General features: G+C 41.2%; 1 protein-coding gene across 1 annotated transcript in view; it reads left to right on the forward strand.

The window, feature by feature from the left end:
• Positions 1–18602, forward strand: part of LOC127009601 (short transient receptor potential channel 4-associated protein-like) — a 27459-nt gene continuing 8857 nt past the window's right edge. Inside the window, exons 1-15 of the mRNA XM_050882814.1 lie at positions 1–263; positions 5645–5764; positions 6603–6704; positions 7841–7972; positions 8260–8413; positions 9352–9462; positions 9788–9916; positions 10704–10886; positions 11350–11563; positions 12462–12582; positions 13441–13772; positions 14323–14413; positions 15606–15752; positions 16797–17012; positions 18254–18448. Of these exons, the coding sequence (XP_050738771.1) occupies positions 165–263; positions 5645–5764; positions 6603–6704; positions 7841–7972; positions 8260–8413; positions 9352–9462; positions 9788–9916; positions 10704–10886; positions 11350–11563; positions 12462–12582; positions 13441–13772; positions 14323–14413; positions 15606–15752; positions 16797–17012; positions 18254–18448 (2346 nt within the window). The 5' untranslated portion in view covers positions 1–164. The remainder of the gene's footprint in view (positions 264–5644; positions 5765–6602; positions 6705–7840; positions 7973–8259; positions 8414–9351; positions 9463–9787; positions 9917–10703; positions 10887–11349; positions 11564–12461; positions 12583–13440; positions 13773–14322; positions 14414–15605; positions 15753–16796; positions 17013–18253; positions 18449–18602) is intronic.

The raw sequence follows: 18602 nt of genomic DNA on the forward strand, positions 1-18602 counted from the left end.
AAAACCTCAAAAGGGGGACCGTTGTAAAGGCTGACTCCCAGACCAGGACCAACACCCGAACCCAAGAGAACCCAAGACCCAGACCGAGGCCACAAGGGAGAAGCAGCAGCAGGGGAAGGTCATTTTTCGCTGGTCTCTCCGCGCCTGTCCTCCACTCCTCCCCCATGGCGGCGCGGCACCTCGTCAGGCGGCGGCCCCGGAACCTCACCACCTACAGGTTCTACAAGGAGCTCACCGGCCACCATTCTCACATGATGTTTATGGTAATCACCCGTCATTGTTTCGCCTCCAACGACACTTAAGCGAGACAGCGACCGCCACTTACTCGCGTCTCTTTATTTTCAGTGGCAAAGTCCTCTTGTTAGTGTATTGTGTAACGTGTATTGTGTTTGAGTGTATGTAGTCTCGCAATGGGTCTTATCAGGGGGAGGTATATATGATTTCCAGTTTGTGTGTTGTTTCATTAAAGGGCCACTTATGTATCTTTTTTTTTTTTTTTTCTTTTTCTTATTAGTCAGTGGTAAAGTCCTCCCATTAGTGTGTTTAACGTGTGTGTTTGAGTGTTTGGAGTCTCGCAATGGTTCTTGTCAGGGGTAGTTACGATATGTTTCCCAGTTTGTGTTTCAATGAAGAATAGGAATAAGGCCACTTACTCATCTTTTTTTTTTTTTTTCAATGGCAGAGTCCTCCCATCAGTGTGTTTAACGTGGGTGGTTCTTACAAGGGGAAGTTATATATGATTCCCAGTTTGTGTTTCATTGAAGAATAGGATAACAAACAATTGCTCTTTTTTTTTTCACTGCCATCGTTTAGGGTCACTCAAAGCAGATTCTCAAACGCAAACGCAAACTAATGTCTAGAGCAATGTCTAGAGCAAGTTACTGTGATCAAATTGTGAGTGCTCCTTCAGGGAACTCTCAAAAATATATATGACGATCATGCAACAGATAACAGTGGAGGTGGGCAACAGTTACTAGTTAGGTCATTAGGAAACCTGCAGAACTTTTTGGTGAGTTGTTTTAGGCTTGGGGTTTGTGACAGTGGGTGAGGGCAGGCAGGTGACAGGTGTGCAGGGTTGGCCCACCTGGTTACTACGCCTGGTTGTCAAGGAGGGAGGTGAAAGGCTGGAAGGGTTGAATAATTGGGGAGCATACTAAAGGGGCTGTCACACATTCCCGGTCCTGGTCCCGATGACTCCCGATAAGCCGGTCGCCGGTCGACCGGCTGTAAGATCAGGGATTGTCAGCGGCAGACCGCCGGTCTACCACCGACCCTGAGGACCGTAGACGCAGCTGACTACCGCCGCTCAACTTTAAAATTTTCAAAGATATCGGCGATGTGCCTGGTTGACCAGTGGTGTTGAAAAATATTGCCGGTCAACCGGCGGTCAACCGCCGACAACCCACGGCAGACCAGCGGTAGACCGCAAGTGAACACCTGTGTCTGACCTGGGGATTAGCAAGGGAGGAAGGAGGAAAACGAGGAGGAACAGGTAGGAGCGAGGGATGAAGAGAGAGAGGGAGATGAGATAAAGGAGGAAGAGGAATGAGTGAGAGAAAAAAAAAAATGTATATATATATATATATATATATATATATATATATATATATATATATATATATATATATATATATATATAGATAGATAGATATATAGATAGATAGAGAGAGAGAGAGAGAGAGAGAGAGAGAGACTTACAGACAGACAGACACACAGACAGACAGGCACACAGAGGGACAGAGAGAGAGAGAGACACAGAGACAGACAGAGGAAAGGAAAGGAATGGAAGGAGGAATAGGTGGGAGGGAGTGAGGAAGAGAGAGGGAGGATGGAAAGAGATGAAAAAAAGGAGGAAGATGTATGGGTGAAAGGAGAGAGAGAGAGAGAGAGAGTGTTTTATGCACACGAATGCATTTAGGTATGAAGCTGTTTATGAGGTAGTTATAAATATATGTAAATGCAAAGAAAGTGTTTGCTCGTTGATGTGCTGCAGGCCTGCCGCCGGTCTACCGCCGACTGACCTGCTGCAGTCGGCGGTTGTAGAAATAAAAACTCGTATATGGTCGCTGGTCTACTGGCGGTGAGCCGCTGGTCCCGGGATTATTGCGTATTTTGTCAGTGGTCAGGCTCCGATCGGCTTATCGGGAGTCATCGGGGACGATCGGGACCGGGAATGTGTGAGAGCCCCTTAACACAATTGTTTTTATAATGTTTTTGTCACGGGAGGTATATTTTGCTTGAAACATAGGAGCCATTAATCTATTCATGAAGATAAAACTTTTTCACGGTGATCTGTGTGGGATTTGTGTAATGTTTCTGAATTCACACTTTACTATACCTCGATGTGACATTTGAGTGTCACAAAACACACAAGAAGTTAATCTTGACCTGGAGAGGGTTTTACTGGTGCCGGGGATCAAACCCGTGAACAGCTATATGAGAAAGCCACTCCTTAACCCCTTCACTCTGGCGACGCCGACGGGCGTCCGACGGTGTCACCGTTAGTCCTCTTCTAAACCTCTTAATCCTCTTCCATTTCCTCTTAATCCTCTTCTAAACCTCTTAAAAGGAAATGGAAGAGGATTAAGAGGAATTTAGAGGAGGATTGAGATGTTTAAAAGAGGATTAATTCTCTTCCATTTTCTCTTGACCCTTCCCATACTGTGATGCCGACGTCTGTGTCACGGATGGGAAGGGTTAACCAGCCGACCATAAAAGTACCCGATAGGCTGAGTGAGTTTGGATGGCTTTCCACATCAGGCGGGTCTCTACGGTTGAACTCAGGCCCCGGCATGGCAGACACTCTGAGTGGAAAGACTCTAACTGTCAATCATTTTTGCATCAACTACATATTTGCTTATTTGTTCTTTTTTTTCTTCTTACATTAAAGGTAACAGCTGCAAGGCAAAAACAATAAACAAAAAAAGTCTGCTAAGCACCACTGCTGTAAAAGTAAATAGATGTGAGTGCTCAGAAGAGAGGGTCAATTTCAGATGGAGAGATAATTACTTACATAGCTCACTTAGTCTTGTCCAAGGGCCCACGCCTCCTGGTCATGGTGATCCACCACTGTATCCAGCCCTGGTGTCCCTATTAGGAGGGTCACTTAGTCTGGTATTGTGTTAGTTTTTCCCCAGCCACTTGCAGTGTAGCCTGGTTGAGTTATGTGTTTGGAGATCATACTAACAGAATATTTTTTGTGTTTTTGTCATGGGGATATTTTTTTTACTCAAAGCATATGCTAAAATAATCTGTTCAGGAGGATACGTGTTTTTCCCAACGATCTGAGCAAGATTTGGTCTTGGGGCCCCAGCAAGGCAGACACTTGGAAGGTCAAGTCCAACTGTCAGTCGGGTTTATCTAAATCTCCTTTTTTAACCCTCTCAACCCATTTAGAAATCATTAAATTGCCTCGCAGTCTATTTCCCAAAGGAAGTAAGCATCCTTGTGACAACCTTCACCGTCTCATAACACCACGCATGAAAACTCACAAGGCATGGAAGGCTTGATAAATATTTAACAAGGTTTATTTCAAATATATAGACACCCCCAAGCCCTTTGAGCACTGACGAGGACTTTGGAGCTATGATAAATCCTGCCCCATTGAGCATGTTGTACAGACAACTTTTGCCGTGAACGACAAGACTTGTTCTGAAGCTGTCTCGCTGCCCTCACTCGGCTAGGTCATCATCATGGAAAGTCACTCATCGTTTATATTTGCACTATTTTTAGATTGATGAAAAAAAAAGAGGCAATTGATAGTAGGTAATTAAGTTAGGGATTCATTTCTGTTTTATCACTTTTTGGCAGCAGGACACAGGCCAGGTTAGGTTAGTTTTAAAGTTAAGTGAGTTGAGGTCAGGTTTGGTAAAAGATTCATCCCCACAACATGCAGAAATGAGAAAAAATAAGCACTTCAGGTCTCACAAGACCATGAGGAATGGAGACCCTGCTGCTGCTGGAGTTGTCCTGCTGTCATGACTGCCAACTACCAGTGACAACAACGGTGTAGTGCGAAGCGTATCACACATATTTATCGTAAACAATTAAACTTTACAAATCTAACCAAATTAAATGTAACCTAATGGGTTCTTACCCACCACAGACTCAAGGGGTAATGCTCAGGAGATGAGCCCCAAGGCCATGTGCAGCTATAGCGTATGTTCCCATTATAGTTGTAGTTAAAACTTGACCTAAGGAAATCCCAACTCAGCCTGACCTGTGCACCATCACCAAAATGTGATAAATCAAAATAAACTCCCAACTTTGTTACTATCATTTTGCTATGCAGTAATCCCTCCTTATATATGGATGTTATGTCCCGAATTAGACAGTGCATAAGGTAAAGCTGTGTATAACATGTCAAGTACAGTATAGTACCGTACACTGGGCAGTGACAGGAAATCAAAGTATACCCTCTTTTTCTCAAGCTACCTAGTTTTCTTTTGCCTTAAAATGTGCCTGTTTTCTTTTGAAACTTAATTTTGAATATAACATCATCAGAGTTGTCCAAAGCACTTGTTAAACCAGTGTTTTGTAAATTCAGTACATTCTTTACTCAAAAGTAAACAAAGACAGAAGTTTGGGCATACATCAGATTCTGTCCCCTGGTCATGTCCACACTAGGTGACTGAGTGTGGGTCGAACTTATTTGTTTGTCGTTGTCTCATGATGCTAAGTGACTTTCACTCAACGTCCTCGAGCATCGCCTCAGGACTAACACTTGAAGAAACTGTGAGGGTCATCTTTTTGGTTATACAGGTCGCTACAGTCTGAAAATCAATCAAATATATGGCTGTCAACACCTAAGCTAAGTTTATATCTCTCCCGAGTCTCCTGTTTCAAGTTCCCGCTGCTTGGCGCCGCTCTTCACATTTGACACCATTTGATTTTTCATTATTTTTCACTTTTGGAATTTTTGTCAGCCACCTCAGAAATTCAGAGTATTTGGATTTTTGGATTACCCGTATTCAGATTATTGGACTTTTACTGTATAAGTTCAGGGTTCAAAAGATTTAGAATGACATATCTAGGAAATAGTGTAAGTGGGTGGCTACAATAAATTCAATATTATCCCATTTTTTTAAGAGGATAATCATATATAATGTTGGTAACTGATGGATAACTGTTGACAACCCAGGAATTACAGAAGTGAGGGCAGGCAGAGAACTAGGTGGAATTGTGAACTAAATCAGTTGCTGGAGCAGGATGGAACACACTAACATCAGACTGGGAGGTGTAGAACTTTAGGAGAGGCTTTTGTTCTGCATTGGGCTAGTGATGGCTGAAGATTAACAGGACCATCATTTGGTGTGCTTAGGTTGCCCATTTTGTAAGGCTGTGTCATCATTTATAGGATACTTTGTAGTCTAGGTTACATTATTTTGTTAAAGTAAATCACCTTTGATTAAGTTAACGTAGATCATGGCTGTCATACCAGATGTCATCAGTCAAATTAGGAACACCATAATTATTAAAATATGATTGAAGTGTGGGTAAATGTTTTTCATATGAAAGGTTGATTTCTCATCAGAAGAGAATCAAGCAATTGAGTGAGTATTGTAAATTAGTTTTAAAATGAAACTGATATGATTTGTATAAGGTCTATTTTACTTTCCCATAACCTGCACCCACCTTGCTACAGGTTCCAGAAAAAGGCCTGGACAAAATGCCCAATGGCAAAATGCTGAGGGCGCTGAGAATTCTGGAAGCAGCGCTGCAGCGGTTTGAGGTGCCTCGGGTCACCATCATGGAGCAACTCAAGGTACTGTGTTTATGGAGCCATTGAAACATTGATTTTTATATAAAATTTGTGCCATTATTTGAAAAAAAAACTGTAAAATAGATGTTTATTATATTTATGCAGGCTCTATACACAAGGATACACACAAGACATTAGGATATGGAAACATCTTGGATCCCCAGGGCTAAAAAGTAATTGCTCTACATCACATCAACAGTGGAATTCTTTCTCTGATTTTAGAGATTTATTTATCTTAATTTGATAATATTGCCAGGCCTGTAATTTTGGTAGATTTTGGGGAGGGGGGCTAGAGGGACTTTTAGGGGCATTTTGAGGCTGATATAGAAAACATTGGGGGGTTATAGCCCCCCTAGCCCCCAAAGAATTACTGCCTTTATTGCTTTCCCCTTCAAAGTATCTGATTTTTTTTTTTTTTTTTTTAAGTAAATATTTTAAGAATCACATGGTGCATATTAGCTTCATGGCTGTTCCTTTAATTGCTAACTCTAAACAATTTTTAAGTGCTTTGTGGTGTCTGGGGTCAAATAGGCTGTTGATTGTTTGACTTATCCTTCACATCACTTGCCACTTTCAGGGAGTGTTGAGGGGAAGGATTGAGTATTTGAAATAGTATGTATGGGAAAACTAGAAACCCACCTATTATGTGAAAAGTTAGGGGAGAAGTTATTTAGTGGAAAAAATAATGCATATAAAAAAGGAATGAGAGGATCATGTACTTGAGCACATTGCAGTTATGTATGACAAACTGTAATCATTGAAGAAAATGTTCCATCTGACGGAACACACTTAGGCAAGTAAAGAAATGAGGCAGCCACTAATGATGATGACTTTGACGCAGGTGCTGTATGACCACTTGCATGCCGGGCAGGAGGACTCACTCGGGGACAACTCGGACTTGTCGGAAGTGGACACCATCATCCAGAAGCACAACGGTGTACAGGTGAGTGTCATTCCAGAGGGGTGTTGCACTGGAGGCAATGTATGTGTCAATAGACGAGGAAATTACTGAAATATCAAAGTAAGAGGAGTGAGGCGGGCGTTAATGTTTCTTTGTCATCTGTCTCTTGTTTGTCAGTCCATCACCAAAATCTATCTAAAATGAGACCAGGATAATAAATTAGTGTACAAAATAGGGACCTACAAGAAAGATGAGACCAGACCTTTGGCAGTAAAACCAGAGTAAAAATATGACAAATAACTGATGACTACACAAGAGGAGCATTAAGGCTAAATGATATTGAGAGAAATAAAGGCATAATGGAAAGGAAATACTCAAATGAAGAGGAGAGGAAACAACTTGAGTGGTTGCAAGATGAAGCTAAGGAAAAGAGAAGTATTTTGTAGAGTATTAGATGTGAACCATGGAGAGGTGAGGTATGGAACCAGAATGAAGTCAGGTTCCAGTAGTTCAGTTTCGGTTTTAGTTTTTTTTTTTTTGAGGATTTTTTAAATTTTTTTTTAAATATTTTTTGTAAAAAAATTTAAAAAATCTCTAAAAAAAAAAAAAAAGAAAAAAAAAATAAAAAAAACCAAAACTGATTGGGTTTGAGGATGACTGTAATTGATAGTTTTTAGTTGTTGAGTTGATGATAACACAAAACCACTAGAGATGAGATTCAGAAGGGAAAAAGGCAAGAAAAGAAAGATTGCGTGTGGGTAATAGTGGGTAGGGTAAGTGGCAGGTAGCAAGAAAGAGAAAAGAAAAGAACAACAGGAGAGGACTGAAGACAAAAAACAAAAAAGTCCTTTTTTTTTCTTTTCTGATTAATAATGCCGTAATGTTTGTGGATTCAGGCTTCACATTTTTTTTTTTTTTTTTTTTTTGGGGGCTTTATCTTTCAATCCTTTTGTTAGGATTAGATAGTGCAGCATTGTTTGATTTCACTTCACCTTCTTCTTTGATTTTGCTTATCTCGCTCTCAAAGGGATCATGCCCAGTGTCATATAGATTCGATTTTTCACTTTTTTTGTAGATCCATTTACACTTGAAACTCTGTGCACCACTGTATGTGATTATTATACAGTGCAGAGATTAGTAATAGTCTTGTAAATGTGCTGACTGTTGCCATTCCCCAGACCTTGCTGTCCCTGCTGATGATGAAGGACCTGGGGAGTCGGTGTTGCTTCCAGGAGCCCTGCCCGCACAACCTCACTGTGGGCGACCTGCACGCTGTGACCCTCGACATCCTCAGACAACTTACCATTCTAGTAGGTTGAAATTTTTCTGACTAACTTTCTAGTGTTCATATATTAATAGATAAAATTATGGAAATTATGGTCTGTTACATTGAGTCAGCTGATGTGGTGTGTTTGCGTACCGTAAGTCCAAACCCAACGTAATCCTCACTGCACAGTCACCAGGGTTTCCAGAGACCTCTTGTAGATTCCTTTGATAATGGAGCTGTAAAGCGTCAGAAGTAAGCTTGCTTGTTTTAACGAGAACCAACTACACTCAAGACTCCTCCCTGACTCACTTTTCTCACTCCTCTCCTCAGTCTCTAAGAACTGGCTATGAATTGAGTGAGAGCGACGAGGTTCTGCAGATCTTGTTCTCCTTAATGCTTGTAGAAGAAACCTACACCAAGGCAATCACCCTCATGGAAAATATTCTCATCTTCCGTAAATCAACCCTACAGCTGAACACCATCCGTAAGTAGATTTGTGTGGATGGATGGATGGGGTAGAGTGAAGAAGAACGTACAGTAGGAGGAACATTTTCAATCTGTCCGCTGTGATTGGCACGAATTTGGCTTTCACTGTTAGCCTGGTAACATATAGTCCCAGGTCTGCCTCTGTGGTGGATAGTGCAGTGTTTCCCATGTGGTATTGGTATGTTGGATATCCCCTCCCAAGGTGCATGACTTTACATTTTTCTTCATTGAATTGTAGCGGTCACTTTTTGTTCCATTCCTGTAGTTTGGTGATGTCTTCTTGTAGGGAATCCACAGTCAAGGGGTTAACAAGCATAGATATGTGTGTGGATGGAGGGAGTCGTGTGAATAAGAAAGAACAGGAGGAGGGACATTTTTTGAGGGGTAAGTATGATTCAAGTAGAGGTAAAACAAGAGCATTTTGTAATTGCTTATATATCAATAGGTTAAAATTGGTTACCTTATGTGTGTGTGTGTGTGTGTGTGTGTATGCTGTATAAACCTGAGGAGCAATAATATAGATGTATCTGTGTATGGGAAGATCATTTTTTTTTCTCTTGACATACTAAGGTAAATACATGGTAAATACTGCTCTGTCTCTCTCTCTCTCTCAAAAAAAATCTCATCTGTACAATTCATATCCATTTGGTACTTTCTTATTCATATCCGTTCTCTGCAATGAAGAAGGGGGTGGCAGGCATGAATTCAAACAGTTAAATTTCTTCAATCAGATTTTATTTTCATACTCAAGAAAAGTAACTCAGAATCATACACTCCAGAATTTTAAATCAGGGCATTGCATCATCAAAAGAAACAAGATCGTTAGTATTCAAGTGATTCCCCTGTTGGCTAATCATTCTCCTCCATGTGTTGTCTCTCGCCTCATCTGTGTCTTCCATGTGTTGTCTCTCGCCTCATCTGTGTCTCCCCTTGCAGCTGGTCTGGACCGTCTGATTGGCAAGTTGGATGGGGAGTATCTCGCCAACTTCTGCAGTATACTAGCAATCACCATCTCTGACCTGGACGTGTATGAAAATAAGACGTTATGTAAGGACAAGCTCCCTTTCATTTAGTAGCGTTACAGCAGTATGGGATTGTGCATTCACTAAGAAAAAAAATAGACATAGTGAATGGCTTGATTGTCCAAATTAATGTTGAAGCTTAAGTGAACATTCAGTTAATATACCTTTTTAGTTGGTTCATGAAAATAACATTACTTGAAATGGAGTACTTTGCCATTTTCTAATTTGGTTCTCAAACCTAATCAGTATATTAAAATTTATATCTATATTTGTCATGAATACAGAATCAAATTGAAATATAATTTGCCTATATTCCACAACCTGACTGAATCAATATCTTGGTCCTGCAGTATACGAGCAGAGCAAGCTTCGCAGCAACATCAAGTCCCTCTCCCCCCTGCGTGACATCAACCAAGAATTTATCCTCAGAATCCCTCACTTCTTGTCTCGTCTGGTCAACTTTGCCACAAAACTTCCATGCAAGTATCACTCATGTATACAACTTGTGTAGGAGGATTTTGCAGGAATAGAGGGGGAAGAGACTAGGAGGGAGAGGATGGGAGCATAAATGGACCATATATGAGGTTGAGAAAATCTGGTAGCAGTACTTTGTGACTGAGAGATTGACCATGATGATTATGATGTAGAATATTGTGTAAAATCATCTGGTACACTGTATATTGACTGAAGCATAAATCATGTAGTTGACAGAGAGGAGAAAAAAAAATCCTGTTATATGGGATAAAATTATATTATGGATAATAAAATTGACAATGAAATCTACGTTGGCTATCCCACTTGAAAGGCACAGATATGGTTCTCATTATGAATTCTGGATTATAGTACTTTAGGCTTTCTAGAAGACAAGTAATTGCAACAGTTATATTGTTTTGATGCAAGGCATGTGCTAAACAGCTCTCTTTTCAGGGTTTTATTGTCAAACCATTTCAATAGTCCGTTGGGGCGTTCAGTTCTGCGGGTCCTTTCCTCCCCTCTGCTCTGACACACATTCCCAGCACCTATTTTCTCTCACATATGTTACCTATAAGTAACATATGAGAGGAAGGGATAGGTGTTGGGACTATGTGGCAGAGCAGAGAGGAGGAAAGGACCCGCAGAATTGAACGCCCCAACGGACTATTTGAAATGGTTTGACTATAGGCAGTTAACTTTTTTTTCACCTCCAAATCCTCCTAATGGAAAAGGTTTTTAATAAGGCCAAGATCAGTAACCACTACACTCCTAAGAATGACGATGCCTCACCAGATGAGCCGCGGTACTCAGGCCTCACGATGGAGGTGGACCACTGGATGAGGCTGATTGAAGACTCCATGAGTGAGGTGTTGAGGGCCCAGCAAAGCCAACCAACCACCTCCTCCGCTGCCTCATCCAGCTCCTCCGCCTCACCCAGCTCCTCCACCTCATACACCAACCTCCGGCCTTTTGGGGGTACGTGGTTCTTGATTTGTATAGCCGTGCAGTGATGCAAAAATCATATACAGAGAATGCCAATCTGGGAGGGGTGCAAGAAGACTCATTTACTCCCGTAAGTAAAGGTTCTTAAAGGTTAACATGTGTACTGACTCGTAAGACTGGACTCTAAAATCCTCAAAGTTAAAATGCCTAAAACTTATTTTTCCATCTGTTGATGCTTTCACTTTCATGTTTAGCTGATATATTGCCATGAAAGTGCAAAGCTTGCAGGGAATGTAAATTGTATTACTATTTACTCTAATCAGAAACCATACACAAACTACCATAGTGCAAATTGAATATACGAGGAATCATATTTTGCTCATAGTTTTAGAGCAATGGATCTTAGCATCATACCCTTCTTTTACTGGACATTTGAATAAGGGTGATATAATTAATCATATGCAACACTTATACTATGGTATATTTTCTGTTTCAGATATCATGTATCGAATACAACCTCAGACCATCTCCAGTTCCAGTCAGATTGAGTCTCTCACGAGTCCCATGCTTCAGCGTGTGGAGAGTGTCTATGTTTTAGGCCTGTTGCTGCTTGGCAAGCAGCGCAAGGAGGTGCAAGTACAGCTAGCGAAACTCAGGCTCATCCCTCGTCTGTCCAGTCTCTTTGACCTCTTCATCTGGAAGTGTGAAGCGTAAGTTCTGGGGAAGGAGGGAGACATCTAGGAGGGGAAAGAGTAGCTGTCAGAATTTAGAGGACTGAGTGACAATCTGTGTGAAGTTTGGGGAAAGAAGCACCATTAGGAATACTTCAGTGATCACATTCTAGACAGTTCACACTCACCCTTACTGACCTTTTGTATCTGCTCAGCCATCTTTCTGTACCTGGAAATGCTCTGAACACAAAACTTACACCAGTCCTCCTCACTGTAGTACTGGCATTTCTTTGCAAACTGAAGACACCTCTGCATTTAGTCTGTTGGGAATATTGACAAGATTCTGAAAAAGCTGCCACATTATCCAGTTAATATTTTCTTCAAGTTCTTGTGATATAATTTCTATAATTCTGTGGATGATGGGGATGCATTTTTATTCCTTCTCATTGATAATATAAGCCATGGGTTGGAAGAGTGTTTTGGAGGCTTGAGGACAAGTAATTTTGATATGGTAACAGAGAAATTTGATTCAGGAAGAGCCATTACAGTAGCTAACTTCACTGAGCTGTCAAATGTGCATTACCTCAAGCCGTGCTGGTTGATTGCTGAATGTGGTGCTCAGTGAAGGTGGAGCATCAGTGTTGTCTTTCCATTGGTTGCACTCCTATGGCCAGCATTGTATGTAATAATTTCAGAAATTGAATTGACTGTGTAAATTATATTGTACCGTCCACAAACTTGAGTGATTAGGTATGCAGAAAATGAAAAGACTGTATACTGTAGAACTGAATGATGATGGACAAAGGTATAGCCAGGAAGAAATATTAGACTTAAGCACTGACTGAGATAGGTGTCGTCATCTTTCTGAACGAACGTATTTATTAGTTCATTATTTGTGTGGTTTTATTTTGGTGTTGACCTTCCCATATTCTTCCAGTTACCAGGAAAGGATAAGAGTTCCTGGTCACCTTAGCTCCTGTGAATGCAGTCCTGAAGTGGCCCTCAAGATACAGTTTCTTAGGCTAGTGCACAGCTTCTGTGACCAGTCAGACTACAGAGTGAGTGTTGTGAGAGATTATGTTCTAGTAGACCTTCTGGGAGATATAATTATGTGACTGGACTTTTATTTTTTAAAGGATATATACATCATCATCATCATCATTTCGTTTAATGTCCGTTTTCACTCCTCCTGAGCGTTTGGATATATACAATGGCGAATATGCAGAATAAGATGAGGGAGGGAACTGACGCTGGATGTTCAGCAATTGCTGAATCATGTAATGGAGGTGCACCTGACAACAAGCTGAATAATATGAAAGTTATCATTCTGTGCTTAACCCTTTCCATCCGTGATGCAGACGTCGGCGTCACAGTATGGAAAGGGTCAAGAGGAAATGGAAGAGGATTAATCCTCTTCTAAACCTCTCAATCCTCCTCTAAATTCCTCTTAATCCTCTTCCATTTCCTCTTAAGAGGTTTAGAAGAGGATTAAGAGGTTTAGTAGAGGACTAAAACCCTTTCCATACAGTGACGATGTCAGACGCCAACGTCGGCGTCACCGGAGTGAAGGGGTTAAGAAATCTTGCTCCAGTGACTTTCCTTATTTGTGCAACTCCAGTTTCCAACTCGTACGGATCCTTTCCCTAGATATTCAGCCACCATTTCAAGGCATCGCCATGAGTTTTTGTGCTATAAGTTATACTACTTTCTCCCCATTCCACCACTGTTGCTTCACTTGTCACTACATTGACTCGTGTCTTTACTTTCTAACCAAATCTTTGGGCACTGATGTCATCTTAAATTAAAATCTGTTTTCATTCTCCACTAACTTTACACTTTTTTTTCCGTAAATCTTTCAAACAGTTTTGGATGTTTTGTTGAAGCCCTGATGATAGCAAAATCTTGCTCCCTTTCAGTACCTGATGCTCACCCCCAAGGAGTATGGTGAGGTGCGCAGGATCCACACGCAGTATGGCCGAGAAGACAACTTCTCCCTACACCCTGGGCCCACCTCATCCTCGCCTCCCACCACAGCCTCCCCTCAGAGCCCTAATGGCAATAACCCAGCCAACCTCTGTAAAGACAACAGCCGGCCTGATGGAGCAGAGGAGTGGGCGGCAGCCACAAGGACCAGCCAGTGTTGCTCCCTAGTGGAGTACCCTCCGGAGCAAATGTGTGGTGGTTCTAAGGGACTTCTGCTCAAGATTGTTGAGGCTCTGAAGAAGGAGACCACAGGATCCACATTCAGGTAGAATACCTTTCTCTCTCTTCCACATCACCATGGGAGAGGAGGATTGTGAGAATGTGTGTGGAAGTTATGATGATAAGTGAGAGCCAATCCAATGAAGCAGCTGGCCACTTGCATGTCTTTGCAGTTTCTGTATCGTGGTTTGTTTTGGATGCAACAGATAAATATTGATAGAAAGTGCTCTATCCTTACACTCATGGCCTGGCCAGACCCAACAAAAATAATGCTGGGCACCAGTGTGTGCACCAACCATCAGACATCATGTGTGTGAGCTAGTTTACATAAAATAATTGTTTATGGAACTTCAGTCATCCAGAAGCAGGCAAAAGTAACACAAGAACATTGCATTGTGGTAAATGTAAGAGTAAGAACACCATAGTAGGAGGCTGTTACCATAGTGGCCACAGTCCCATAAATATTACAAAGTCAGTGCATTCTTATTTGGCAGAAAAGTATCTATTATGTTATTGTAATTTAAAATTGTAGAGGGATTTCAATCTTCACATTTGTCATCCACAATTGTTTGATAACACCACTCGTATGTTTTCAGATTTTGGTTTTCAAGAGCTATAGAGAGTTACCTACGCAGCCCCAACCCGTACGCTGACCAAGTGTTTTTGCTGAAACGTGGCTTGCTGAAGGTAAGCTTGAGTGTGAGAGTTTGGGAGAGCTCAGTATCTCTTAATCATAGCAAAATGTCATTAACTTTGTTTTGTAATAGCCCAGTCTCACCGGTTTACTAGAAGAGGGTTCTGGGAGAGATTGAAGTTAGATGCAATGTTAATTTACTTTCACTGAACTTAATATACCATTACAAAAAAATATGTAATATACTTTCTGGGTTTCTACGATAGTACTTGGTCTTACAAGAGGGGATGGTGAGAATAGTGGAAATATTCATCATTAAGGGTAAAAATTGTCTTGTGCAGAATAGTGGAATGGGTAAAATGTAATGTGTTTTATGGGTATGTTAAGAGGAAACAGAATGACTAGTTAGTGAGTAGGGTCTCTGAAAGTCACCAAGGCCATAGGTTGGCTGGGAAAGTAGCAGCCAGATAGTGTTAGAGTTTAAGAATAAGCATGAGGGCCAGGAGAGATGGCTTTCTGGAAGAGGAATGTATGAATTGGAGGTGAGCCATTGGGCAGCATGGGAGATGGAAGGAACAGCCAGCAGAAGATCCCTCTATTGGACATGGGGTCTGCTGCAGGTTCCTAGTTATATGTACATTTGACCCAGTTCCCAGAGGCAGGATCCCAGTGCTAACTGATGTAACTATAAATGGTGAACTGGGGAGGTCTAATAGATATATGAGGCTCCTTCCTAGGATGGTGCAGACCATGGAACCCCTATAGATTTATATGACTCCACTGAATATAATGAATAAGATGGCACCAAAAAATAACTCACCCAATAAGACATGGCAACATTGGTGTGTTTAGTATGGCCAACCTTCCCCAAGAGTGACATACACCTCTACTGTGTGGCCTTCAGTCCCCAGTAGTGATGGAGCAAAATTCAGACCTGCTTCAGAGCTGGGGACGCTAATAATCTAGGTACAGTCAGACTGCCTTTGGTATCTGACCTTGGCAGTGTACAAGTTAGAACTTTGGCAAGTGAAAGTAACTTGGCTGGATTGCTAAAATTGAAGGATATTAAGAGCAAAAAGGAAATGAAACTGCAAAAGACCAAATGGAGAGAAAATTTGTGAACTGACCATTTTTAGACAGTAGAAAAAAAAACTCAAATTTTGATAAATGACATTTACTCAAAACTAATCTACGATATTCTTGAAATTTTGGTTCTGCTATGTAGAATAACACCTTTTCTTGCAGCACTTAGCTGGTTCACTGCTGCAGTGTGACCCAGGTCCAAACCAAAAGGAAGTGCTTCAGTCCACCTTTGATCTCCTTGGGGAGCTCCTCAAGTTCAATGACAAGGCCTACAGGAAGCTGGACGATCTCATTGCTACAGAATTTGAGGTGAGTTGATCATGTGCCTCTAAGATTACAGTAAAGAATGATTAAAATTTCTGCAGATAAAAAATACTATCAAGTCAAAGTGTGAAGTTAAGGTAGAAAGGCATACATTCCAGATTTAACTAGAAATAGTGTCAGACATTGAGCTGAGTGTGCATGGGCCATAACAAAACGGGGATGGAGGAGAGGTCTATGAGAACAAGATGAAATGTGATATTTTTTCCCCTCTTATTATTCCTCATCAAATTCTAAGCTCTTCCTATATTCCAGTGGCCTTAACCTCTTCAGTACCATGACGCAGTATATGAGTCATTTCATCTCTCGAACCATATCCTAGATCCGCTGTGGCTGTATGCATGTCATGGTGGACTATTTATTCTATTCTGTAAAAAAAATAGGATATGGCATGGAGGTTATGATTTGTCTGCTTGTATTGAAGGGGTTAATATGATGGGAAATACAGTACTGAATTTTGGGTTGAAGTAGGCATATATATACTGCTTAATTACTGCACATAGCAATTGTGCATATAGGAAGACCCATAAGTACTTTAAATAGTAATTATCATAATCATCAGTGATCCCATTTCCTACAACTTGGGGGGGTGGGGGGTTCAGTAGGTTATGTGACCATTCTGATGAGTGTTTTGGACAAAAATTGTGGTCTTTAACATGAAGCTCCCTTAGAGTTACATCCCTTTTAGTTTTCTGTTATGGCACACTGTGGGCCGATGCCTGCTTTGTCCAACTATATCATATTGTTTCCGTGTATTTATTATGTATCCGAGCATGTGCATGTAATGGATGCAAATCACGGGCATCACAAATATTGTATAGTTGCACAATAAACCTCTACAAAAAAAAAAGAGGATCATAAATGTATTGGGTCTGATGAGGTGTTATTAGCTTTTCAGGGAGCCTTCCTTTGAATTCTTTGATTATTTTCTCATAGTAATTGAGGATACTCTTAGGCTTAGGGTATTGTTTTACATTTCTATAAACCCTTACTTTGTCTAAGTTAACCACAAAAATTTTTACTCTGGTACAGGAGAAGCAACTGTTCTCCCTGGTGACCAAGAACCTGGTGGACTCCAACATGTTGGTGCGGTCACTGGTTCTCTCCCATGACTTCTTCGTAAGAGTTCAAGGCGCAGAGGATTTTGTGGCAAAGTCCCGCACTCTTCACCATGTTGCCACCTTCAGGCAGCGGCTCAACTTCTTGGTGCAGCTCATCAAAACAATCAGTGTGGACACATTGACACAGGTGGGTTCAAGGCTGGACTGGTGTAGTTGAAGTAGAGCTACATCATCCACCTCATGGTTGCAGACTAAGAGAGTTGTGTATAAAAACTACTCTGGCTGTTAATAATTCGTGCGAACAGACTGCCTCGCCATCATGATATGGGCAGAATGTCAGCTTATAGCATGTATCGTAGAGTCATGTGTGCTATTACAGAGGCAATTCAATAATTACACATTGGATACTGTGTTATGCTGACCGACATGCGTGTACATGCTTGGTCAGCCCACCACCAAACATAACCTCACAAAACTGAGAATCGTTATGCTGAGGTCCATAAAAGTGAGGGTTTACTGTACGAACATGTGACACGCTACCCAGAAGCTGATCCGCTCACCAGGTTGTTTCTGTAAGAGACAACCTTGAGTGGAGGAAGTCAAGGGAGTTAGTGGCTTGAGCAAGTTGATAGATCCTGCTGTGATGGGAAGGGGGCCTGCATGGAGACTTGACTGTGAGTACCCCTGAGTTTGAGATGTCATAGGGTGGCTGAGGCAATGTGCCCCCTGGCGTATGCCCCAAATGATATTGATACACGGCTTAAATTTTCAGTCACTAAAAAAAGTAAAATTATACAACAAACAAAGTGAATTCATTGGAACCTGTATCCTGGACAAGGCTTGATAATTTCTGACAGGCACACTTTTTGGATGATTATTATTATTATTATTACTTTGATGTTTTTTCCAGATTCTTGACTTAACCCGGTAGCAGTGATGGGCCAAATTAGTGGCTTTACCGTGTAGCAGCGACGGGCCAAATTTGTGCCATGATTTAACCCTCCCCAAATAGATGATACATAAACTGATCACAAATGCTTTGATATATATTATGAAATGGTTTGTGTGAGTGACGATTCCTTCTCATTTTTCTCGCTTAGAGGGACCATTAAGAAATGTGATCCCCGCTGCTACCGGGTTAAGAGTGTTTTAATGTTAAGCTTTGCAGGGCTGTATGATGATCGTAATTAAGGCGAAATCCGTGTGAACACATATGCACACTTGCTTACATGTACACACACACAAAGTAATGGAACTGCAAGAATCTGCTTCCTTTTCTTCACATGCTCTGCAATATCCATTAAATTGAAAAGTCCATCTATAAGTATATATCTTCTGGCAGTTTTGATGTTCTCTTTGAATTACGAAAGTTGTTTGCCATTGAGAAATTATAATTAACAGGTTGCTCATCAATTTTTACCATGGCAGGAGAATGTGAGTTGTTTGAACACCTCCTTGGTGATTCTGATGTTGGCCCACAAGAACTCAGAACTGCCACTGTACCTGGAGGCCTTGCGTACTCACGTGGAGCCACACCTCCTCACCAACCTTCGCTCCCTGCTTCGATTCTGGCAGACACACTACCTCCACAATAAGGACAAGGACTGCAACACCCTTCAACGAGTAAGTATATGTTGAAAAGCTGGGCGTAGGCCATGTCTTCAGTCTCCTCCATTTTTCAAGACAAAACAGTTCTAATTCAAAACTAATTTTACAGTAACTTTCCTCTGAGAGTTGCAGTAGTGCTACCCATTAAACCAATAGTCTAGTGTTTTAC

Source organism: Eriocheir sinensis, chromosome 41 (assembly GCF_024679095.1).
Source record: "Eriocheir sinensis breed Jianghai 21 chromosome 41, ASM2467909v1, whole genome shotgun sequence".
NCBI lineage: Eukaryota > Metazoa > Arthropoda > Malacostraca > Decapoda > Varunidae > Eriocheir > Eriocheir sinensis.